The 26,602-nt window shown below is 40.6% G+C and overlaps 1 protein-coding gene across 2 annotated transcripts in view; it reads left to right on the forward strand.

Moving 5' to 3' along the window:
* The window catches only part of LOC143339258 (zinc finger protein 385B-like), a 67,312-nt gene extending 41,668 nt beyond the window's left edge, over positions 1–25,644 (forward strand). For both annotated transcript variants that reach the window (XM_076760426.1, XM_076760427.1), the window contains 7 exons: positions 14,335–14,489; positions 15,297–15,404; positions 19,329–19,506; positions 22,911–23,279; positions 23,400–23,602; positions 23,772–23,870; positions 24,157–25,644. In XM_076760426.1, the coding sequence (XP_076616541.1) occupies positions 14,335–14,489; positions 15,297–15,404; positions 19,329–19,506; positions 22,911–23,279; positions 23,400–23,602; positions 23,772–23,870; positions 24,157–24,387 (1,343 nt within the window). In that variant the 3' untranslated portion in view covers positions 24,388–25,644. The remainder of the gene's footprint in view (positions 1–14,334; positions 14,490–15,296; positions 15,405–19,328; positions 19,507–22,910; positions 23,280–23,399; positions 23,603–23,771; positions 23,871–24,156) is intronic.
* The last annotated feature ends 958 nt before the right edge of the window (positions 25,645–26,602 follow it).

The raw sequence follows: 26,602 nt of genomic DNA on the forward strand, positions 1-26,602 counted from the left end.
AACAAAAGCATAAGCTCTTGGTAGAAATAGGTAAAACAAACAGACCAATGAAACAGGTTAAAATGATGAAAAGCCCAAGTTTTAAAAGTTGAGTCAGATTTAAAAAAAAAAGAAAGAAAAACATTAACAAAATCATTTATTATGACATTGCAAAATAATTTATTCCAGAGCTTTGGGGCATGTTGTCTTCTTTAGTTTTGAGTTGAGTCATCAGCCCCCTGTTTGCCCTCCTACATATTTTCTGTTGTTTTTCTACTGCCAACTAACAAATTCTGGAAAATGTCCACATACATTTAAAAAAGAAGAACAAGAAATGGGTTGAGATTATAATAAAGTCTGCAGTGTGACACCGGCTGGTTTGAGCTGTGTCATATAACATCTTCATTCTCTTTTAAAACTGGTGAAACAAAAAGTCTGCACTAAGGGCTTGTTTGTGCTTGTGCAAAGCCCGACTATGTATTGTCAAAAGAATAAAACTATGCATTCTCCCACCCACACATGCAAATGATTTCCTATATATCATGGGTTAAGAACACCACAGAATATCTTATCATCTTAAAATAACCTGCAAATTACCTCGATGTTCCCATTTGTCCGGCTTTTACTACAAATCCTCTCGCTGTGGAGCCATGTTAGCTCATTAATTGACTCAATTTTAAGTATTAACTTGAGGAAGAAAAGCAAAACCTTTAAAAGAATGAAAGGTATGCGTGATAAAGTAAAATGTCTATGTAGAAAATTAAAAATTTGCAATTTGAAATTACATAATACAATAAAAACAATATTTCTGTGCATGACTAAAGAAATCCACTTTTCTTTTGCTCAAAATAATTTCTTAGGCACATATGACATTAGCCAGGCAAATCAAGTGTGATGTTATGACCCATCATATCATCTATGAGACGTCAATCTGTGTTCTGTGGGGGTGAAGAGACACAGAAAGAAAGCAAGTCCTTGTTTCCTTGTTATGGAAAAGTTCGTCAAACTGTTTGAGGAGACAGAAGTTCATGATTCACTTTAGATGGGACCATTAATTTTCCTGTTGGGGCTCAAATTCGCTATCCAGCAGCGTTAATGACTCATTATTCTAATTGTAGGGTAATGAGTATGGCGCAGTATGGCTTTAATTGCAATACTGATAGTGCAGATTATCTTAGAGAACAAATTTAATTAGGCTACTCAGTTCCTTGGTGTCGGTGGGATCATTTTAATTTATTTGTGCCACAGCAGTATCTGAAACACCCGTCATCAGCGTGGAGCCGAGTTTTCAGACAAGTTCAGTGCAGATAAAATATGATATGCTGACATTGAATTCAGACACACAGTGAATATGCATATAAAGACAGAGGGCTCTATTTTCATGGCAGTGCAACAACTAGCATCAGCAGCACGGCGGCCGCTGCGCTGTCAGTGTGGTATTTTGGTGCTCAGTGCAGAGAACACAGCGCACCGGTGGGAGGTTCGTTCAATGAGGCAGCCCTAAGAACATTTTGTGATTTTGTAATAATAATGATGATAATAACAAAGTACTTGATCAAATGTGCAGAAATACGGCAATAATTCTTAAAATGCAAGTGAACTGTTTTGATTAAACTCTCACCAGCCAGTAAATGTGTTTAAGTCACCATGAAACAGCATTAAATGCCATTAAAAGTGGACCGGAGCTGTTTTTTACTCTATGAAAAGCTTCCTCTGCAGCTCATTGAATCCCTGCATCCATACAAAGGCAGCAGGACAGATATGTTGAGAAATCTGCAGCGTTTGAGCGCAGTGTCATTACGCAAGCTCACACACGGTGTTTCCCTTAATCAACTTACATGCAGATGACACTGGCTTCTACAAAATAACCCCACACACCTCTGCACTATTTTTGAGAGGCATTATGAAGGAAACATTGCTGTGTCATTTTAAGATATGATGTAACCATTTACAGTGTAAAATAATAATAATAATAATAAACTAATAAACTCACATAAAAAAGACACTGAATGAACATAAAAAGACAGATGGAAAAATAATATGAAATAAGATGGAGAATAAAACACACTTCGTAAAAATATAGAAAAAAAAGACAATGCATAGCATGACTGTACATATAATGTACATATACATTACATATAATCACACATATATATAAACATTTACAGTACATATAATCAAGTAAAATACAACAATTTAAAAGAAGTACAGCTTAGTAATTCAGAGCTAGTTTAAGGCTGAAGCGAAGTGATCAGTAGAATTCTGATTGAAGTAGCATCGGATCAATGCAGTCATATAAAGTGCTTCACCGCTGTGTTTTTATTATTTGTTTCTTTCGCCATCAATTAACTTTCAGAAATGCACAGCTTCTGCCTCTGGCTGCACATATGTGGTCCTGTGCGTTCACATGCTGTTCTGCAACAGCGTGACAACAATATCATTTCCTGCAGAGGCCCATTTGTCATTTGTCGAGCCCGTTGTTGTGATGGTTTCCTATGATTGTCACAGCTGTTTCAGAGCTACGAGAACAGTGATACGACTGGCTGAGAGCATAGTTATTAAACACGACACCCTCCAACGTATACTCACCTTCAGCCAGCCATTTTCCGATGTTGTACAAACGTGAACCAAAAGTGTGCTTGGAGATGCCGGTGCAGCCAAAAGCTTCGCGTCCATTGTGGCATTTGCACAATTAAAATAGGGTCCAGAGTCTCAAAACAGTGTTACCTGTTTGTAGACATTAATTATGTGAACACCAAATTTGTCCATTACACAAGAGTTAGTGAGAATAATCCACACAGTCTAATTGTTACACTTCATGCTCATTTCAGATTTTATTTCTAATTTTCAGGAGCACATTTCAATATAATATGCATATAATCTAAATAGATAAATGCGGCATCCGATCCAAATTTTTGTGTTATTCCAAGTCTGCTGCAGAGGCTTGCATCAAAACATGCCCTCCTTTACCTCAGCCCTGCTAACCGAGACTGACAGCCCCAATCAGTCATTGTAGAGTGTTGACAGTGTGAGTTTGATTAGCCTGACTGGTAATGACTGCAGGAGTTCAGGCAGACACACACACACTTGTTTCTGTCACTTAAGAAGACATTGGCATTGACTTACACTCTGAATGCTTACCCCTATCCAAAGCATGCACTATATACTGAACCCCAACCCTAACCTTCACCTAATCATCATCAGAAAACAAGTTTTAGCCAATAAAATGTGATTATTACAGGTAGTGTGTATATACACTGTATACACACACATCTTACTTCCATTGTTAATAAAAGTGTGTGTGTACAGTTAATATGAAGTGGTGTATATGTTAGAGCTGGATATGTTGTGCGTGAGCTGTTTTGTGTGAGTCTGTAATAAGCATTTCGATGGTGGCATGATTGAGTTAAACAACATGCAGTCAAAAGCTGTTGAAGGATTAAGATTCACGCTGTGATTTTCTCTTCAAAATCATATCAAACTTAAGTTAGAGTGACTCACATCCTGCATCAAAATGAGGGCAAAATTTTTCCAAGTGTATCCTGGGAATGGAGCTGCATGCCAAGACCAACTACATTTAGTCATTTTAATGGTTTAGACACATGCCATGGATTTCTATTACTTTCTGGATTTGCCAAGAAGTCATGCAGCCTCAAGATATCTGGTAACCAGGGATCTGCTGCGGTTCAGCATCAGGCCATTGTCACCAGGACTATGAGAGTGTGATCTCGGGGGTCTGTAGAGGCCATGTGGGACTGTCTGTTGGCCACATAGTGACAACACTTTTTTTTCCCAAATATAATCAAATGTATTTCCTTTTCAAAATAATAACCCAATTTAAATGCACATTAAACCTCAACTATGTAAGTCAGCAATTTAAGGGCTGGCTGGGAGAAATTTACACAAGAAGAGTGTGACAGACATGGAGGGTAAATGTGAAGGGGCATTTTTCTGCTGACTGTCAGGAAAATACTGGGGAAGAATTCAGACAGGGCAAATTGATTGAACTTGTTTTTCATCAGATTTGACTCTGGGACCCCAGGCCTGCTTCCCCTATCGCCCTGACCTCTCTTACCTGCCCATGTTGTATCTTCCCTACTGTTAACAATATATCCATCCGTCCAGAGCTGAGTCGTATGGCCCATGATGCCCTATAATGGATTTCCAACAGAGCAAAAAACCATTAACTTGTCACCAGTCAGTATAAAGAGGTAAAAAATAGGGCAACGTTCCAAAGCTGGCGATGCGAATCAAATCTGAGAAGTCGGACAGTGTAGAAGTAATGTAAAAGAGAGGTGATCTTATTTTATTTATTGTTAATTAATTAATTTAGGGAGCATTTTCATTGCCGTCAACTTGATCGACTAGTCTGTGAAATATTATTCTTTCCTATGAAATGTTTGATGCTATACAGGTGACTGTTAATACCTGAATCCCTGTCAACAGACGCATGAGCAGCATCCGTCATCCGGGTATCGTGAGGACACATTTTCATGATATTCTCTGTAGATATTTATGGAGGATTAATGTTTTGATGATAACCATCGGGCATACGTCATCACAATTTGATAACTATGAGATTTACTGAACGCATTCAACTTCCAGGACGAAGTGCACGATTGTTCGACCACTAAAGAGAGCCACTGTATCACATCTCTGTTTGGTTTTCATTTGCACTTACCTGACAGAGTCCTCCTGGGACAGAGCACTGTGATATGAAGAAAGGATATCCAGTTCAACAACAAAACTAAACAGTCAGTCTAAATGGGATTCAGCACTCGGGCAAAATGACAGTTTGTTCTGCTGAAGCAGTTTTTTTCTGTGTCACCACCTTTGGGGAATGGACTCTTGAGGACACTGGCACTGATATACCTTCCATGTCCTTCAAACAGGAGGTATTAGCCCGTGGCTCTGCCTCTGTCTGAACCCCGCTGTCTACATAAAGTTTCAGTGCCATAGTGGCTCAAGTGGCTCAAAAACTGCTTGCTTGGATGTGGACTATTTCTCACTTTTGACATGCAGAAGTTGGCTTTGCACTGTTTCTGTCTCCTGCTGGCTGCTGCAGCTTATGTGTCCTGCTGCTGACTGCGGACATTTTCTATTTTCTTGAGAATTAATCTCTCTTTGGAGTGATGACATACGACTGAGGTCAATTGTTACAGAAACCCTTAAATGGCAGTTTAAGATATACACATGAACACTGCGCCACACACACTCAAACTACACATTCTGTCAGCAAAATGCATTCACATTTCGGCATTTGCTGAAATGCTGACTTGAATGAAAAGATTGTGCATCCAAATCTGGTGACGTGCCTCGAAAATCAAGCAGAAAATGCAAACCTGCTGAAATATGCAGCTGCCAGGAGACATGACGATGCCCAACAATGTTGACTGCAAAATCAAGTGTTCTCTGTAGGATTCATTCAATACACTGTCAAGAGTGTGCATTATTAGATTAGCTCATGCAGCCTTTTGCCTTTTTCTTAAGAGAGAATCTAAATTTTCCCTTTTAGAAAGGCTAAAACAAAAGCAAACTCTGCCGAATATCCCTCTTACAGCTGATACACATGGGCATGGATGTAATGTGTCATGTAGGCGGGCAGAGCAGATTTTTTTAACTGCTACACGGACTCCGTCTTTGCAGCTTGTGGTTGCAGGTTGTGTGCGTATTTTCCCAAATGATAGTGCGTTTGGCTATGCAGGGTTTAGAAACTAGGCTATGTTAACTGTTACTGAATTAATGAACTGGATGGTTTTAACAGCATCATGGATACACATTGATTTCATTGATTTATTTCAATGTGAAATCTAACAACACCCACAAGGTTGCTCTGCTGCGTCACATTGCCTCGGGTACAAAGAGGTGTTTATTTTAATCATTTCTAGACAGATTGTTCTCATGTTTTATGTTTACCTGTTAGGGGGCCACGTAGCCGCGGGCAGAGAAACAAAAATAGACCAGCCATGTGAAAATAGAGACGAGCAGCGCGATGACCACCAGCTGTGTTGCAGCTTCTGTGGTCAGTGTGTGAAAGCTTCAGTTGATTATAATGGACGCGCTGTGCTATGGGCGTGCTGCGACAGACGTGTTGCAGTGCGTCCATACCCCACGTATTTCAGCCATTACTACAGCCTCATGCGCATCACTTCATCGTGTGGAGAAAGCCAAAGCTTGACAGATCTACCGTGCTTAGATACAGCAGCTAAGCTATGACTGGACAGTGACGGTCTTTTGACTAACTATGAGGCATTGTTCTCCTGACTTTCAGGCTTGGCAAACTTTTATGTCCTTTAACAAACAGACTAAACTAGAAGAGCCCCAGAACATGCTCTTTCTGACCTCTGTAATAAATTTGATGATGCTAGCTATCTTCCTTAATGTTTCCCTGATAAACATCTTTAGAGATGTAGCAGTAAGCTGAGATATTGCGATTCTCATCTCTGAAGCCGCTAATGGAAGATCCTTCAAACTCACTCCACCAGGCACGCAGCCAGAGAGGAGCATCGAGACAGAAAGCTGCTAATTACTAAGTTCATGGGGCGGATAAAGCTGCGACAGACTTTAAATATCAATAAGTATGTGCCGCACATCTGCTGACTGCCTTTCAGCAGGTCTGATTGGACTCAGGCTTATCTCAATTCAAGCAGATGGTGGCAGTTTATTTTAAGTGTGCTTGATACAGACGTGCAAAACACTATGGAAGGGTGGAGGGTCGGCAAAGGAAACAAAACACAACACAGCAAACACTGCTCTATCTGTGCTGCCCTGATAGTTCAGTCATGCTCATTTCCCAGCAGATCAGCCTTATCTCTCAGTGTTTGTTTATCCTTTATGGCCACGGTGCAAAAACATATCAAAATCAAAAAATGTTAACGGCCGAGTACAACGTGCATTGAATCTGATTTGACAAAGTCTCCTCGACATGAACAAGATACAGAGATGAAAGTGAGAGTGACTCAAATGATGCTTCGCCAGAACATAGCAAGAATATTACTTTCTTAATGTACCAGACAGGGCAGTTATTAAATTGAATTCGGTGCCAGTGTTAACATTAGACTAAATATGATGCCTTGTGGACAATCTGTGGAAATAATTTAAGTCGCGGCAAGCCGACAGCCTCCTGTAAGGTTGTGGTTAAAGAGATATGCATTGCATTGTGGACGAAAAGACTGTTAACATTAGGAATTTTGACCCTTAATTGTTTTTAGTGTTGACATTAAAAGCTGCTGCAGCTTGTGTCCCTTGCAGAGTAACCACAGCATCCCATGATATTTCTTTGACCAGAGGACACTAGTCCTGGATTTCACCTTGAACAAATTCAATAGAACTTTATGGACCCTGGGGTGAAAATGGGCCCACAGTGCTCCCGTTGAAAGTAGGACAGATTACCGCGGGGAGCCTGATCTGGGCTGGATGGTTCCCCGCAGGTAGAAATTCTCATGAAGCCAGCGGCTCTGCCAGCTGCGGCTGTGTGAGTTTAAATAGACAGTGACAGCCAGCGGGAGAATCTGCCTGTTGGCCGCCAGTCGTGGCCTAAATGTACTTTGTCACAATAAAGATGATTTATTTAAAGACCACTCAGTGCAAGGCGGGGGCAGCATTTTAAGCCATCATGGAAATTAGGCCTTCACTCTCAACCGTTTTGTTTCCAGTGGAGGGAGCTAAGCGGAGCTGTCAATGGCAGTTTTAATGGATGCTAATTCATCCTCCAGAGCTCATCATAAATGCCTAGTTCTCTGCCTGTTGTGTAAGCAATGAATGGCATCATCATTACTGCAAAAGCGCAGTGCACTAACCACTTCTGTTTTATGATTCAGAAAGCTGTGAGCCTCATGCTTTTATGGAGTCGAAAACATACCATTCAGTTTTCATTATTCGACGATGTGTTTTGCAGGCTTAACAGCAAAACACTGTCAGAAGAGGCAACACTTTTTAGCATTTCACTTCCACATTCCCCAGTGCTTAATCCTACCTATTCGATTTAACCATTTGTTATGACAGATTGCTAGTCTGCAAATAGAAAGATTACGGTTGGTTAAAGATAAGAGTGAGTGGGATTTTCTGATCTGCACCTGTAGAATACACTGTGCAGTGGTGACAGTAGTGAATGCCAACGAAAAAACAGCTAATTTTGTAATATAGCTGACAATATTAAGTATTCATGTTCTTATATGGTGGGGAGTTCTGTTGATTTAATATGTTGTCTGGTGCTGTGATTGTGCTGACACTGCATTTATTATCAGCACAAGTAACTCATTATGTCAGAAAGAAATAGTCAAACATTACCAGAGATCATGGCCAGGTGATTTTGTAAATTTCAGGTAAATGTAAGCATTAAATGTTCCTTTACATCTTAAGTTAAATAAACCACATAAAACAGACTGAATTCTGTCTGAAAAATGCAGGATTACAAAGCAGGAACCCAGACTGTTATTCTTAGCTCATGAAAAGTAGACATTCTGGTTCTTTGAAACATAAACCTTTTTCATTATGAGGGAAAAAGATAGCAAATAAAATGAGTCTTGACTCAGATAAAGCCTGAGGGATACAGAGAAGCTGGAGCCCAAACCTGTGAGGTCAGGCCAAATCGAGTCTCTCAGGAGCAAAATAATCTGCATTTCTTATAATCTTCATAATCTTTGCAGTTTTCCAGCTGCTTTTTGTCTCGCTATAGATTATTCTTACACCACAACGTCATGGTCTCTGCCACTCAGACTGAATTTGCTCCCGTGCTTACATCACTCTTCAGAGATGCATAATTCATGAAACATATTTTGCTGTAATAATATAGCAAAAATGTTTTTAAAGCTTTTCACATTAAATTCAGCGAATTGAATGCATTTTTTAGTCATTAATGTCACAAAGCATTAACACCAAACAGAGGAAGCTCATCAGGGGATGTTAGTAGATGTCAGAAATTAGAGTGTGCCTCCACACCGCCATGTTGGTTCAGACTGAAGACAGAGTATCTGGCTCAGACAGATCATCCCGGGAAATGCATTCACCATGAAAGGAGCCAAAGCAGCCTTTCCTCTCATGCTTTTGCTCTGATTCGCCGCTATGAAAGCGTCTCATTCCCCCCTTTTTTTTCCACCCTTCATGAAAAGATGCCATTTCCTTCCCTCTGTGATTGCTGTGATGTTGAGTCACCCAGAGGCTAATCCTGAAAATAATAGAGATTAAGCTTTTCCCCCAGTTTTTTCAAGGTGCTATAATTTCTCCAGCTCATAATCTTTTATCCCTTCTCAATACGGGAAGGTTGGCTGCTGTGACCTACACTCCCAGCCTCCATGAAGGAGCTATCTTCCTGCTTAGAAAAAAGAAGTGAATACAGATTAGCAAGCAGGAACTGGCACCTTTTTAAAAGGTTGAATTACTTTTTTAGCAGCAAGAATGAAGAGAAAAATCAAAATTGACATTAGTGCAACTCCCTGCTCAATTGACTGTTAGCTAAACCCCCGTCAGGAGCAAAAAGTGTAATAGATTAAAATACATGTTTGTATGCTCGAACCCTGCAATCGTTAGCATGTCCGGCTAACTATCTCACCTACGATCATAACTGTGCATCACTTCTACGAGCACATTATTAACTAACTACATTAGTGTGAGCGGTTACAGTTTAATTATCACTCGTTACTGTTCATTACTGCAATACAAGACCAATGATGTTTCCATATCTTACACATGGATCATCAACTGGTGAGCTAGTTTTTGTAGGTTTAGTGTCATTCTTTTAGCATCATACATGTAGCCATCAACTGCATTTTTTAATGAATCAGCTAAAAACATACAAAGGCCAGCTGGACTGGAGTTTTGAAGCAATTCATAGAGCTAATATGAGCTTAATTAGCTTGCTAGCTAGAGTTGATCAAATCTGCCAATGCAGACTGCAAAATTCAGATGGTCAAATCAAGAGTTGCTAGCTAGAAATGAGTTTACCACCAAGAAATAAGCAGCCACAAAAGGCAGCATATATCGAGGAGAGTGCAGACCAACAAGATGCTAAAACTAGCAACAAAACTTTTCTCATTGTCAACAATTTGCTTCCAGTATGAATAACAAGAAAAGTATTGCATATATATATAAAATGCATTGTATATTTGAAACTTAATGAATTAAAATTAAGCATTTGTAAGTCTTCCTCCTCAGTGTAGAGTAGAAGTGTGTATTGCATGTGAGGTAACCTTAAATGGTTAACTGAACTCCTTGACTCAACCTTTGTATTTTAGGGTATGGGTGCAGTAATTGAGTTCATGATTTTGAGCTCATGAAGCTCTAAAGTGATGAGTGACTATTTATAAAAACTAATCAAGGCCTGCTGGTTAACACATTCCCAGCATGATTTGATGAAACTAATATAACCACAGCTTTAATCCATCTTGAAGCTTTTGTGACATTTTCTGTACGCAAACGAGACGGGTAACTTGAAAGGGAAAGTCTCGTCAAAAGCGTGTTCCTCTTGTCAAACGATGTTGTAGAAATTCTCACAGATGATGGCGGTTTCTAGTTTGTTCGGTGCAAAATGCAGTTAATTAAACGTCTTGCCCTGCTGTGTCTTGTGAATATATGCGTAGGAGATTAATGAGATCAATTTCAGATTTGTGTAGGAGAGGGAATCAGCGTCCCCAAAAGTCATACTGACAGGCAGATTTAGCACATCGGCCTAGCGGAGAGAAAAAAACAGTCTCATCAGCCCATGGTTGTCTCTCTGTCTCTTCTCTTTCACTTTCTCTCATTTCTCGCTACTCTGTCATTGGCTCTCATTTCAGCATAATGCAATTCAATACACTTTATTCGCATCTGTGGTACATAAACGGTCCTGGTGGAGCGTTCGAATGAAATTGGAATTTATCAAAAACGAAATCAGATCAGTAAACACATGTTACTTGTGTATGTTTTTGTATCCGTGTGTGTTTCCCAGGGAGATCTGTGGTGCACATTACAAATGCAGGATCAAATAAACTGTAATAATCAGTTTTAATCCCTCCTCTCATTTCAAATTCTAATCTAAATAGCACGTTATGCTGAAGTGCCTGTAAATCACTGAATAAACAGAATAAACAGCAGTAAAAACAAGATAAGACCACCAGTAATGTAATGTAAAATGTTTTTGATGAAGACTAGGAGTCATTTGGTTGATAAGGAGGCACTTTTTTTTTTTTTTTTGGATGTTTCACAGTGATTCTAATAGGCTGCCGTGTTTTTCACTTCAAAGTTACACATTATTGAGTCAACATTTCTTGCCACTTTAATTTTTCACACCTGTCTTTGAACACTGGACTGTCCAGCCCACCTGTAGTCTTTCCTATTTGTGACAGCCAGGACTTGTTTGTCTGACTCTGGTTGCGTTTTTGGTCACATTCGTCTCTTCTCTGTGGTGTGGAGATATAGCTGCCAATTTCAATTCATGGCTTTGAATCAGATAGAAATTCACTTTTCCCTGTGTTTGCTATTCAGCGTTCCAGACAGGCAGTTTGTTCAATTTTGTGTCTCTCCGCTTTGAGATTGTGATGCAGTGCTGCTCTGAGGTTAATCCCTCACTGGTGTGCTGGAGTTATTTGGTTGGTCAGTCTGTTGACCAGCTGCGGGAATGAAGTCTTTTAGTAGTTCATCTTTTTTAGTGGTTTGATTCCCAGAATGGAAAATTTCAATTTGACGCATGCACAACTTTAGGCTAGCAGTGTAGCTCCAGGGATATCAACATGTTCCTCCACACTGGTCCAGACTGAAATATCCCAACAACTATTAGATGCATTGGCATAAGATTTTGCACAGATGTTCAAGTCCTGCTCAGGATGAATTGTAACAACTTTGGTGCATGCTTAACTTTCTGCCTAGATCCATCATTAGATGAACATTTTGATTTGTCCAATAGTTTTTTTATTTAATTCCAAATATCTGCAAAACTAATCATCAGCCCCAGCTTGTATTTAGTGATTGGCAAATTCAGAGCAAAGATGGTGAACATAGTATACCTGCTAAACATCAGCTAGTTAGCATTGTCAATATAAGCATATTAACATGTTAGCAGTTAGCTCAAAGCACTAATTTTCCAAAATACACAATTTCATGTTTCACATCCATATGCGGCATCTGCTTGAGTCGGATTTAAAACAAATCCTTGCAGGCTTTTCTCTTTTCTCTTCGGCCATATTCCCCTGAGAGTCCCCTGAGACATTTGTAGCTGCAGGCCGTGATAAAACAAGACATTCTGTGTTGGGTGACATCCACTGCTGCTGCTCTGTTGGTTGTCACCTAAAGTAAACGCCGGGTCACCTGCATGGAACAACACGACATCTTGATCTCTTGCTCACCTCTTCTTATGTGACACCTAAAATCATGTGCCTTAATGAACATTTCTCTCTGCTTCACTGTTCTTAGAATTTATTTGAGCATGTTTTGAATCTCTTTTCCCTTCCCCTTCCTCTGTTATGTCTCTGTACTCAGGCTTTAGGAACCATTTTGAATATGAGCCCAGATTAGTAAAAAAAAACATGCTAATGCTCAAGGACTTTCAAACCTGCCTTATCCCCAGAGATAAAACCTGAAATCCAGAGGTGAAAGAAGCAGAAAATTGGGGGAAATTGCTTTCTTGTTCCTGTGCTGTGTTCCTGCATCGTCAGACTCAAGCTTTAAGAAAAACTGTATTCACTCTCTGCAGTATTGAGAGAAAATGTCCAAGTGCTCATGAACAATATACTTTATGATAATCTATGTTGTGGTGACGTAAGAAAAACTTCTTCATTTCAGTGGTTATCTCATCCAGAAGGAGATTAATTTCTGAGTTTGGGTAAACATGTACATTGTGGGCTCCTCACATATCTTTCCTAAATCCAGAGTTAGTGAGTCATCTCTCTTCATCCTCCAGTTGTCATCTGGTATGTTAATACTTCTGGCTTCATCACTCAATTTCATTCAGTTTCTCAATGCAGAAGTTCCTCCGACCAGCCAGTGCTCCCTTCATTTCATCAAACTCCTCTTGACATTTTCCAACCTGCAAAGGCCAAACCTCCCCTCCACCCTCAATAACCGCAAATTTTAAACCCACACTAATTCAAGCCAAGTCTGTCAAGTTGCAGAAAATTGTATTTCTACACTTTGTCCTTTTTTGACCTCAGTGTGTGTGTAACCAACAGGTTTTGAAGTCAAGTACTTCCTGTGAAATTTAGTTCATTCAAGAAACACAACAAACACAAGATTTACATATAAAACGAGTCCATATCCATTGCCAACACATCCTCATACCTAACCAACCTATGGTAGTTACTCTCAAAACTGCATATGTGACTGTTGGAGAGGTCCGCCTTCGTTGCACCAGGCCTTCAAAAGATGCCAGTTTGCTGAAGCTTAGGCACCGACACTACATGGTTATGTTTAGGAAAAGATCATGGTTTTAAATAAGTATGTTACTCTTATGTACGTGTTGTAATGTAAGTCTTAATAACCTTCTTGCAGAGTCAACCTATAGAGTAGTTTTTCTGGTTAGGACGGGCTCTCCATTGCTTACCTATTATTGATTTTAACTCGTCATTTACTCATGACCTTTTATCGTAACGAACCTCAGGACTGTTCAGCACACGGGCATTACAAACATTCTGTAATCGCCACGCTTATGTAAGACATTGTGCATTTTAATGTGAGCACGCTAATGTTTACTTTGGGTCTAGACAAAGGTCAGCTGCATGCTCTTTAAAGCATGAGCAGTCTGAAAGCATTTAGGTCAACCAAAATTAAAGCGTGACAAAATGAGAGGTCATGTGGAAGGGCCAAATTTGTTGGTGAAATTGCTGTGGGATTCATCAAAGCAAACACTACAGAGGTAGAGTAGGCAAGGACACAGAAAACTGGTGAGCAACATAAAGGATTTTAGGGTATTTTTTTTTTTTTTTAAAAGTGGAGTCTATCTGTCACCTTAGGCTTTTAAACCTGTTTGCAATTCTTTTCTCTTTATGTTGACTGACCCATTAGTGGGATCTAAAGAAGAACTACACAATTGCACACAGCAGTGCTGTGCTTAAAGGCCAGAGACATTTGTCAAGATAAACTATGGACTTGTAATGCAGGAAAAGGCCTCACGAAGCCTCTCATCATTTATCCCCTGCTATTACTGAAGTCATTAAAGCTTTACTGAGTGAATCATTCACTGTGGGAATGGGTCTTGATGTCATATGCAGTGCGCTAAACTCTGTCTTTATCCTTGTGTGTGAGGATGTGCAGGTTTGGTAACCTCAAATGAGTCTCTTGTCTCTTTGCAAATCCACGAATGTGTTCAGATAGTGAATCTTAACAGGAGTTAAAGAAAATGGCTGCGGCAGTGATGTGTTTCTTCAAATGTGATCATCCCTGCTGTAGGTGCCCTCTCCCAGAGCCAGGTCCACCCACTCCTGGGCTCCCTGCCTCTGCCAGGTCGACCCCTCCAGCCGCAGACTCATGCCCAGCTGGAGCACTTCCTGCCGCTCAGGGTCAACAGCTCCTCGCCGCTCAGCCTCTTCCCCAATTTCAACACGGTATGATGTCACATCTCTCTCGTACACACATGAGGCGGCAGTGAGCGTTCAGAAAGGGTAACTAAACTCTAAGGGGTTTGTTTGTTGGTAAGCAGAACTATTAAAGCTTAAACAATGTTATTTTACTCAAAATGTGCACTGTGTAGCCATGTTGTATCGAAAATATCTGCATAGGCAGGTTCAAAACATGACTTTATGACTCCAATCAGTGGTAAAAATATGAGCGAGACGTCCCAAATATAACACTTCTCTCTCTCCTTCTCACACGCATACGTATTTGGTCTGGCTCTAAATGATGAAGCGGCAGATTTTTATTGTCTACATGTAGCTTTAACCCTTAATGAGACAAGTCAGAGCAATGTGCTAAATGCATCAGGCATGTGGGAGGCAGGGAGAAGATTCCTGTCTGACACCTAATGCTAAAAATATGACTCAACTATGTGACACAGCTGCACGGTGGGGATTAAAAATATGAACGGAAGACGGGTTATTTAAAAAGTGTGAATTCAAGACTGCAATTTGTTCATCTTTTATTTTAAAAAAATGCACAGCTTAGATTCATTCATAACATTTAATCACACAAATCAGCACTGACAAAGTGTTCATCACGGACCTGAAGGATAGTGGGAGTAGCGTAGATTATTCTCTGTATCTGTGCTCATTCAGGGCCTGCTCATCAATGGAAAGAAAAAAAAGGACGACATGCAGCAAAAATCCCAAAAGCCGGACTTGAACTGCATCTTACAGGACTTTTTCCTCAAATCATTTGACGTATGTGTGTGTGTTTGTATGTGTTTTACCACATAGATGGACCCCGTGCAGAAGGCAGTGATCAACCACACCTTTGGCGTGGCTCCACCCAAGAAGAAGCCCATCATCTCCTGTAACATCTGTCACCTGCGCTTCAACTCCACTGTAAGTCAGATACTCGTTCAGCCCTTTCCCCCCAAATCACAGAGGAAAACGTTTTGGCTTCTTCCCTTGAGCTTTCCTTGAGCTGTCATCCGGTAAACTGGATAGAATAAAGACTCAAAGGGAGGCTGCAGGGAGGTGGAAAAATACCTTTGACCACTCAGCTCTTATCTGCCTGTTTGTTTTCTGCAGAATGTAGTCATACGTTAAATCACATCAACCTGTTACGGATTTTTATGTGATAAAGTGAAGGCAGTGTTGAATCAACATTATCTCACTTTCCACACTGTCAGACTCTCTTGATCAAACACTGTTCACACTTTAAAACACAAGCATGAGCTATTATCTCACGGACTGTCATCTAAAGCTCATCTTTTGATTATTTTTGCATCACATTTCATATTTTTGCATCCTATCGGTCTGCAAACAATCTTGGAGCAGACTATTCTTCTTATCAGCCCGATCACTATATTTATACAGCTTCCATTTTTTTAGTCGACCAATGTGTTCTTTAAAGGAAACCAGTCAGCTGGTTGCTTTTTTCTCCTTATCACACCTCCCTATTCATATTCATTTGGCTCCCATTCCTATGGAGTTCATTTATACATATTTGCATTTATATTGTTAGGAGGAACCTGGCGGAATGACAATGACTCTTCTTTGTGTGAACTGTGAAAGTTGAAGGAAGCGGGACACTGGCTCGAGCTCATTATACCACCCTTACTTCCTCAACTGTCTCCTTCTTCTTGCTCTGTCTGTCTCTTTCTCTCTCTGCCCTGTACTTTTGGACATACAGTGATGTTGTCAGGAGTCTGTTTTCAGGCTAACAGGCTCTCTCCTCCTCCCCTCTGTGTTGCCTGCAGCTGAGCTGAGAGTGCTGGTTGACCCAGGAGTTGGATACCAGGTTACAGGCAGGTACCAGGTCCCAGCAGGGGGCTGCACTGAGTGGCTGGGATTTGCACTTGACGAGGAAAATTGACATAAAGGAATAGTTCTGAATATTGCAAGTCTTTTCAGATTTTACACTCACTGCTTGTGTAGTACATAGAGTAGGTTTCACTTTCACAGTCATTCATAGCTTATTTTCCATACTGGACGCCCAGTGCTAGCTCTGCTAACGAGGCTAATGAAAGAATTCTTGAATTTGCCAAACATGATATATTATAAATGGGAATTCAAATCACATAAATAGAGATCGCTTAACATTGCAGTGCTATGAATTCAGAGATTGTCAATATTCATTATTTAGTAGTGGTTAAACTCTACAGTTTGGCATTTCATGAAATTATTGCAGCCCTTCTTTGCTTCGACCGTGCGGTGTTTTATTGCACTGAATGTGGGCCTAGTAAGTGGAAAGCTGGAGCTGTTTGTTTAGTATGAAGACTGAGATGGATGACTGTGAAAATGGGATCTACAGTACATGACCAGTATGTATAAAAGAGGAATAGACTTGAAGGTTTTCAAATTATTCCTTTAAGGCTGCTAAACTCACTGAAAAAGCATGAAAGATTCAAGCCTGAAGGATAACACATGATATTCTGATTATGCTGCCCTTTCGTGGAGGACAGTTGTTGCTCACTGTGTCTGAAGAGTTTGGGCATCAGTGGTGTGAGAAAGCATAAAGGTGCTTGAATCAAGGTCAGCGGAGGCCAAGCAGTCCTGACAGTCTCCTTCAGGTGTCTGCAACTGAAGATCTTTGTTTTGCCATCCTAGGACACTTACTCTACGTGTTATTCTCTGTTGAAGTTACTATGGTGGAACATAGTGAACTCATACTACACTGGTAGTATGCAGATGGGGGCAGATTTCATCCCTCTGACTCAGTTGAAAATCACGCTGAATGGTTAGTGTGCACTGACATTCAACGTAGCCAAAGGGTCGTACACCCTTTGCTCAGCCCTGTATTTTGACCCACGGTGGTACCCTTTCTGTTTGTGCAGCAGCCAAAGCTTTATGCAAAGTGTTGATGGGGGCACTTGTGTCCCACCACGTTACGCACACGGTCACTTAAAGATCACCTCTACACACTGAGCTCAGAGGCCGTGCTGTGTACAGTGTGTGCTTTGAAACTGGTAACGATAATTTGAGCGACGGCAAATTATCTAACAGCCTCGTGTGAAGCGAGATACTTGGACTCGGACTCTCTGTTGATTTAGGGAGTGCGTTTGTGTCTTTCATATACAGAAAGGCTCTAGTGTTGCAAAAATGTGTGCTCTTAAAGGATAAGGCTGGTTATGTTTTATGTTTTTATTATTGTTTAAAAAAAAAAGCTGTGAAGAGAACAAACCAACAGTGCCTTAGTCCATCCAACTTCCCTGCCTTGTCTGTGGCGCTCGAGCCCATTCATTCCTATGTGAATGTTTAAAAATCCGTCATATGGGTTCATGTTTACGGCTAAATAGTTTCCTCAAACAGCCGAGCAAACAGGAATAAATAGACCATTTGTTATGGACTATTTTCAGCTGAGGATTAATACACATTTGAGACTCTAGTGAGTGTTTACTAGAGTGTGAATTAAAAATAAATGACAGCGGCCGTGTTCGTTGTTATGAAGGAACAAATGCAACAGCGTGGCTCATTTATGCATTTTTAATAGTATTTGGACACTGGAGGAGTTAGATATATTTGGCTCAGGCTCAACATTACTTGTTAGTAAAATCAATTAATGATTGGTTTTGGAGGTTTGAGGGACTGTTTGACAATACGAAAAATGTAGAATATCACCACGCCTATCCTTTATGACTTCTGCTTGTTCTGTACACTTCATGTCACATGGATAGTTTGCTAAAGTTGCTGAAGCTATTTGAACTTTTAGAGATTAGGTTATCAATATTTTGACATGTCGCACTAAGAAAGCACAGGCTCAGATGATAAAATGAAAGAGGGCTGAATTCCATTTATTCAGTTTCAGGGCCCCGCCATTGTTCATGCTGACTCACGTCACACTGTCTTGAGTTACTGGGACACTTGAATAGAATAAAGCCATCGTCAATGTTGTTAGTAACATCTGTGCTTTGAATACAATGGCAAAAAAAGGCCTATTTATGTTTCTTCATCTGTAAAATTTTATTCGGTATTAAACACCAAACAGGTCTATTTAACCTAAGTGTAAGTTAGAGAAAATATGGCATAAATAAATAAATCTTACTCAAGGTCACCTTCTTTTTCTTGGCCTTTTAACCACCTCTCAGGTCTTTATCAGCAGATGCAGTTTGCTCATTTGCATATTAAACACTGTAACATATTGTGTAGATATATATTGTTGTAGAAAACAAGAAAAAAAATCTACATGATTTACTTTATTGCTGTTTGTTTCCTTACGTTAAGAAATGGATATAAAATGTATGAATTTGATGTGTGAATGGTTTACCAGATAAATGTGTTCCGCTTCAGTTGCTCTGTTGGTGCCCTTCTACTCGCTGGAAGCTGATCTTCCTCTGTAGAGCACATCTCACTTTATCTACAGCCATCCAGAGCCAATTTGGGATCCCAAATCTGCATGCATCTGTTGTCGCGCTGCCACAAATGTGTTTTCTCTCATAGAGGAAGGCACAGGGGTCATTCTGTGTTACAGAATAACGGACACAGGCCATTTTGTGTCAGAACGAATCAGTGGAAAGACGAGCCACAGAGCTCAGAGGATGGCCATGAGATGCCACGAGTCCAACTGATGCTCATTTGTGCACAACGATGATGATGATGATGATTAAAATGGTGATGTGACTCTTCCTCCGAGTCAAATGCTCAATCGCATAATTTCTCCCCAACTCAATGGAAGCATGTGAAGTCAAAGCGATGGAGCAGATGGAAAGAGTACAGTTCAGTAATTTAATTATGTCAGTGATTCTGTTCATATACTGTACGCTGACTTTCTCCTCTGTTTGTTCTGCTCGCGTGTGCACATTTGTGCGTGTGTGTCATGGTTAGACCCAGGCGGAGGCCCATTACAAAGGTCACAAACATGCTCGCAAGCTAAAGGCGTTGGAGACCCAGAGGAACCGGCAGAAGAACGGACACAGTCCATCCACAACAGGAAAAGGCCGAGAGAGGCCTGTGATGGGAGGAGTAACGGTGCCCACAGACTCGCATTTGAAACACATAACAGGTATAAATCTTACTTCTTTTTTTAAAGGCACCCTTCTCTTCTTCCTCTGAGTAATTAGCTGTAATTTGAGAGACGTAAGCAGTAAGGCTTGGTAGCTGCCACTCAGCTGGATAATTACCAGCTATTACCTGTCCTGGTATCATTGGCCCTGTCAGTAATTACTCCCATCAAGTAAAGACATTCTGCTTGATGAAAAGCCTTAAAGCTCTTTAAAAGAGATGCTATCTGAAGAGGGATGTAGTGGTGTTGCTTTCTTTGATTTTAATTTTGGTTGTAAATCTGCAGTGGCTCAACACACTTGCAGTTTCTTGTTTTTATTATGACATGTGATGACACTTTGCTAATGGACATGTCAAAGGGTGTATGTGTTCTTGTCAAAATCAGGCTGAACAGCAGTGGATGAAAAGAAAAAAGCAGGCAAGACTTCGTGTATATGGAGCCATCAACAATGGTTAACGCTAGCAGTAACGAATAGCATAGCAGATCCACAGAAATCTAAGCAGATATCTGTCAAATTGAAAAATAATTTTTAGATATTCACCTCTAGTCGGTGATTTTAGGGGAGATGCCATCCGCCTTGTTAGCAAAATGACCAAAAATGCATCCCCCTTTGTTAACATGCCATCCCCCGTCTCCATTCCCCAGTAACAGAGAGCGTGCAGGGGCAGAGGGGTTGCTTGTATGTTAGTCTAGTCTGCCTGAAACATTCATCCTTTGTGTGATCGAGGTTTGTGCAAGGTAGAATCTATGAACACAACCATGGCTCTGAATTATCATCCATTTAACTGTTGTGAGTATTGATAAATCAATGGTGCTGTCCATGGTGCTGAAGTAGCAGAGGGATTTGTGATGGCGCCTTTTTTCGCTCAGTCCCGCCTTCTCTAAGCTAAATAATATAAATACTCTGCACTACATCGCAGCCCATGTACACTCTATAGAGTAGTGTCACCTCCATGATCAAAGTAGCGACAGAAGAGCAAGATGATCACAGAGACACACTGCTGCCTGTAGTATGATATTTCTATGATCACAGGTTAGAATTAGGGGAAGGGTAAAATGTGTTGATTGGTGGTGTCGGGGCAGGGGGTCATATAGTTATCACCCATGCTAAAAATTCACAAATCACAGACTGTTGACATAATGTTGATAGTAAATCTAAAGCAAAACAATTTCAATTAATCGTTTAGTGTATGAAATATAGTAGTGTGGAAAAATGATCATTACAAGTTAGAGAACCGAAGCTGATGTCTGACCTGAACCGCTCAAAGCTCAGATATTCAGTTCAAGAACAGCAGAAAACAGAGAAAGGCAACCAGCTGCAACCAGCAAATATTTGTCACGTTTGCTTCATTTAAACACCCAAATGATTATGTGATTAGGAGAAGTGTTGCCAATTAATTTTCTTTTCCATTCTCCAATTCATCTGTTGATAGTTTCTGCTCTGAAGATAAGCCGGGTTTGAAAATAGCTGTGCCGTTTGCTTGGTTGCTTACTTTGGTGTTCAGCACAGCACACAAGGCAAAAAGGAGAGGCACAAGAAAGTGCTCTCCAAGCAGGTGAGGCGTCTCAGGGCCAGGTGTGGGTGTTTAAGTTAAAACTGGGTCCTTGAAGCTTTGATGAGAGTAAATATCTGAGGACCACATCTCCCAGGTATGAACTGAAGGCCACTCATTTCATACTGCACTTTATCCAGCTTTTTTGTGTATAATGCAGTTACATGCACAAAAATGAAGATATGCTCGGATATGCCTCCACCGTTTTTGTGCACGTGATCTTTACTTGTCATTGTATTACGTTCAAAATCATTAGCCTGTAAAACCCACCATGTATAACCTTCTATCATTGGTGTATACTGCACTTTAGCTTTGTAAAATCCCCCAAAATTCTAACAAAATACAGAAGACACAAGTGTCCTTGCAGCCCTGGAGCCTTTTCATATTCTTAATGTTATAGCTGTTGGTTCCTCAACAGCATTACCTGTGAAAGAGCTGCTGTAAGAGCAACAACTTCGCTATCTTGCAGCCTCACTGTGTCACTCCTATTCTGCCCGACTGAAAAAATTAACTGTCTTCCTTTCTGTACTCTGTCTAGCTTTCCTTTTCATTATTGATCTTCCCCCTCTCATTTTCTCCCAGCACCTATCATTTTCGCTCTAACCACACAATGATAAGCTTGTTACATTCAGCCGTTACCATGGTTGTTGATTGATGGTGACAGAGGGAGAGAACAAATGACGGAGAGACAGAGAGACGGAGAAGGAATGATTGAGATGGCAGGAAAAGAAGAGGAGAAAGATATTAGAATTAAAGAGATGATGGAGCAGAAATGTAAGTAGACGAGGACACAAAAAGGTTAAATGACAAGTTTACATGAAAGAAACAGATCAAAGAGGGATCGATTGGATAAATCTGCTCGGTGTTTGTTTCGTAGAGATACACACATGGATGTACAAGTGGAAATTAACTGCAGTCTGTCACTGGAAATGCGGTGCTCGCTATCTCAGTCTGTGTATGTGTATGTTTTCATGTATTCATCAATTATTCTCTTAGTTTAGTCTGTCAATTCTGTGATTAGATGCCATGTTGTTTACTATCATATTGACATTACCCCTAAATGTTTCCGTATCAGTAAATCAATTCAAATTCAGAAAATGCAGGTAGTTCTGTAGCTCCTCTCAGCTCTTTGGAGCTGATTAGCTTTTTTCAGCTCATTGTTTTGGTTTTAGGCTCACAGCTTTACTGTTGTGGTTCACTCTCACTGCTCTCGTAGCATCAGTTTTGGCCGCAGCTGGTTGCTGTTTTCAGTGAGAAAGCTCTGATAAACCAACTATACGTGGCCTGCCCAGCACCAGATATTAGAGAGTTAGCACCTAGCTGGCAAACATAGTGGAGATTTTAGCAACTTCAGTGCCAGATATTCTTCTCGGGAGTGGGTAGAGACCAAAAACGGAGTGAAAAGTGACAAAAGTGACACAAATGAATGCTAATGCTTTGTTTCTGCAGGCGACCATATAGGCTTAGAAGATGATAATACTCTATGTCAGTGTTGTGTCTGCAGCTTGTTTCTGCTGCCTCCAAGTGGCCGAATAACTGGCTCAACATTAAATCTGACATGCTACAGACACTCCTCTGTGGCATGTCAGATTTTCCTGGCACTGCACGGTGGAAATGTGCAGCTCCAGGAAATGGAATTAAATGTCAGTTTGGTCAACATGTCCACGTTGTTATGTCTACGTTTTGTCCGCTAACGTCTGTTGAGCATGCCAGTTGTCCTCCCCAAAATAATGTAACATTAGATTTTGCTTTCACAAAGGTTTATCCTTACCCAGATAAAGTACCAAGATAAATATTATAATGTAATACCAATTGGGTCACAAACTTCTGTGTTTGTTCATCTGTCCACAGGCCCAAGTACTTCTTCCCAACTTGCACAGCAGCAACCAGAAAATGGCCAGAGGAGCCCACTGGCACCCACTCCTTCCTCAAAGCCTTCATCCACAGACTCTTCCTCGAACTCTCCTCAGCTCTCCCCACAAATCTCCCCTGGCCCTCAGCTGTCTGATCCACCTTCAGACAGTCCACCTGTGGAGAGGGGCAGCCCAGCCACCAGTTCAGCCTCACACTCTGACCCTCAGGGGAGCACCTCGGGAGTTGAGGAGGAGGTGTTGAAGGTGACGGAGGCTAAGGAGACCAAGAGCAACAAAAAAAATCTCCACTGTCTCACGTGCAAAGTGACGGTCAATTCCACCTCCCAGCTGGAGGCTCACTGTAGTGGTGTGTACTACAGAACTACTGATATTAGTTAATACAGTTAACATTTGTAAGCCATTTGTCGTTTGATCCCTGTTAGGCAAATGCCACGAAACTAACATTTGCTCATCCTCTCTGAATCAGGCTCTAAGCACAAACACATGCTTGATGGTCAGAACAGCAGCCAGTCACAACGCCGGGTCAAGATGACATCATCGCCCAGGCCCACTTGCCGAATTAAGCAGCGAATGGGCAGCAAGACCAGAGCAGTCGTGGGTATAGCAAGCCAGCCCTTTCACTGTGAAATGTGCCAGGTGTCTGTCAACTCCGAGACACAGCTGAAGCAGGTATGTGTGATAAAAGTGACTAATGTTACTACTGACCACTGCATTAAATTTAATAATGCACAATACATATCCTTTGTATCCTAAAAGGAAATAGTTGTTGGTTCCTTGGTGTGTTAGTCAGAGCTGCCTTGACTGAATCGCTGTTCTGTATGTCCCTGTCCCCTTTTAGCACATGAACAGCAGGAGACACAAAGAGCGTTTGGCTGGGAAGCCTGTCAAGGTGAAGTTCACTCCCTATAATAAACTACAGCCCAGTGCTGTGTTAGCGGTAAGAATTTGTCAAACACACATGCACACTCTCACACACACATTTCATTTGACTACTGTTATTCTTGCCTATAGCTTACACAGTCATTAAAGAGCACACGCAAACAATGCGTACACATATTCGGTGAACATGTTGAACCTTATGTGTGCTAAAGCATGTCAGCATTGTCAGTGTGAGCCTGTTAGCATGCTAATTGTATAATTTACCTCAGTGTCTAAGTACAGCTTCACAGAGCTCCTAGCATGGCTTTAGATTGTTTCGAATGAGTATATTTCTTTGGTTTCAGACTAAACTGGCCCTGCAGAAGCAGCTATCCAAGGCCCTGCCGGCAGGGTTCCTGACCAGCCCCCTCAATCCAGCTGCCTTGTGCACAATGGCATCTGGACCCTTGGCACTACGGCTGCCGCCGGGTCCCACAGCCATCATCCAGGGTCCCCTGATCAGCCCCACACTCTTCAGGCCTGCCCCAGGACCTCTGAGGGCCACACATGCACCTATCATCTTCTCTCCTTATTAGCAATGAGCCGAGGTAGGCTGGAGGACCTACATTAGAGGGGACCTAACCTAGCCAAAGCTGGACCAGCAGAAAGGTTTATCTTGGCACAGGAAAGACAAAGCATGGTACCCCCTGAGGGACAATGGGACACTATGCAGCGACTGCGAGGGCAGCATATCATCATGTCAGCTTTGGCAGGTTCAAGTCATCAGAAGAGTATGCACAATCCCCTGGTGTAGATTGAGATTTCAGCGCTGACTGACCCGTGTCTCCCCCACCTTAAAAATGGATGGACCATCGCTCAGCTGTTTCCCTCCAACAAGCTGTTGAGTGCATGTTCCCTGGGGTCTGGACCCCTCTGGAAGCCATAATGACAAGCATCTTTTAGCTTTATTTGTAAGACAATTATAGATTAATACACTAGGATGTGTAAATGTTAAGTGGTAGTTGCCAGAATTCTTTCAATATGGGAGTTTTTTAGTTGTACTCTGGGAGAACAAGTACAATATTCATTCCTGCTTTAGTTTTCATAACCAAATCAAAATCAAGAAAGTCCATGAAACTGGTTGCCTCCATATACCTGACTTCCACCAATGAAAATACAAAGAAGATCCATAATTTTAGATTGCTGACGATATTGCATCTCAACAATTTGATGTCTTTACAGCCATTGTTGGATATGGATGCTTTGTCTTTATAGTTTATTTTAGATAAATACATACATTCATTTTTTTCACTGTGTCTGTGTCTTGAGGTGACAATCAACCACCGCTCTGATATGATGCCAAGAATACTCGCTATATGGAGACAGACGACATCTAATGCATACAATGAGATGGTTTCATTAAAAGTTAGGAAATTTGAAATTTCTATTTCTTTGGCATGAGCCGTTACAACAAGCTCTTCACGTGATGGCTTGATAAACAAGTTACGATTTTGCAACGGCTTGATGCTGTTTGTACGATATGAAGAGACAGGCTAATGTGTGCTGTTCCCCCAAAATTTCAACGATTCAGCCATTTTTAAATGTGTCTTTGATGTCTTTATTAAACTTATTATTTTGTTTAGAGTTGTATTAAAAAATGTTCTTTCCTTTTAGAAATCCCTCCCACCTGATTGTGCTGAATCATCCTAAGCAATATGTATTTTTGAAGTGTCACTTGGTGAAATTAATGACTATTGTAACTGTGCATCAATTGCAATAATGTAAATTATTATGTGCTAAAAAATGTCAATACTGTATTCTATATGAACTTATAAATTGTACTGTTTTTTTTCCATTGTTGTGCCAGTTTCTTTTTTCATATGGAACTATAACTTGCATCATCAGTATAATGATAATTATCATTATTATGTTATTTCAGATCACTCATAGGCCAGTGAAAATCATTAGCGAAACAATACAAATGAACTTGGACCAAAATAAATGCAAGTACAGTGTAGCCTCTACTATAAACTGTACTTATGTGTGGTGAATCACTGAGCATATGAAAACAACACGGGAGTATTCTTATTGCTTTATGGTACTGTAGTGCCCTCTAGTGGTATTTTGCTAACAAGAAATTTAAGATAAGGACCTATATAGACTAGAGAGGCAGGAAGCGGTCAGTGCTATTTCCTGCATTTATATACATTTATATCAATCTTGCAAAAAACAAATAATGAATAAGATTAGTTGCCATGCTCGTCATAGTGATGGTAGTATGAAAAAAAAAAATAGAAATGCCATCTTTATTATTGATCCATTAACCCTACTTAACATATTTAAAAATGTTCTGTTTACCTGATGGAGACCCAGTAAACTGGGATTGGTAATATTGTGTTTGCTGAATGTTTACAAAAAAGATTACCTGTAAATGAAAATATAGACTGAATGAAGGTTTTAAATGACAAAAAACAGGGATTTTTTTTTTTCAGCTCCCAGCATTGACATTATCTATATGCAAACTTTTCCACAGCATGTCCAACTGTTTCTTTGTGGATCATTTCATATGGAAAATCCTGGTAGCAGCAGCCTGACCACCACGAAGACACACAAGCAGGTGTCGCTGCAGGCTCACAGGTGAGCTATGACGCCTGCACGCAAGTTCATGAGTTGATTGAAAAATGATTACAAGTAGAAGTTTATGGAATGGTTTAAAATATACACAGCTGGATAAAACAATATTACATTACCTTTTTTACACGTCCTGCTTTTCGACAGCAACATAAAAATATTTTATATTTTGGAAGCTAC

This window comes from Chaetodon auriga, chromosome 20 (genome assembly GCF_051107435.1).
Source record: "Chaetodon auriga isolate fChaAug3 chromosome 20, fChaAug3.hap1, whole genome shotgun sequence".
NCBI classification, from domain to species: domain Eukaryota; kingdom Metazoa; phylum Chordata; class Actinopteri; order Chaetodontiformes; family Chaetodontidae; genus Chaetodon; species Chaetodon auriga.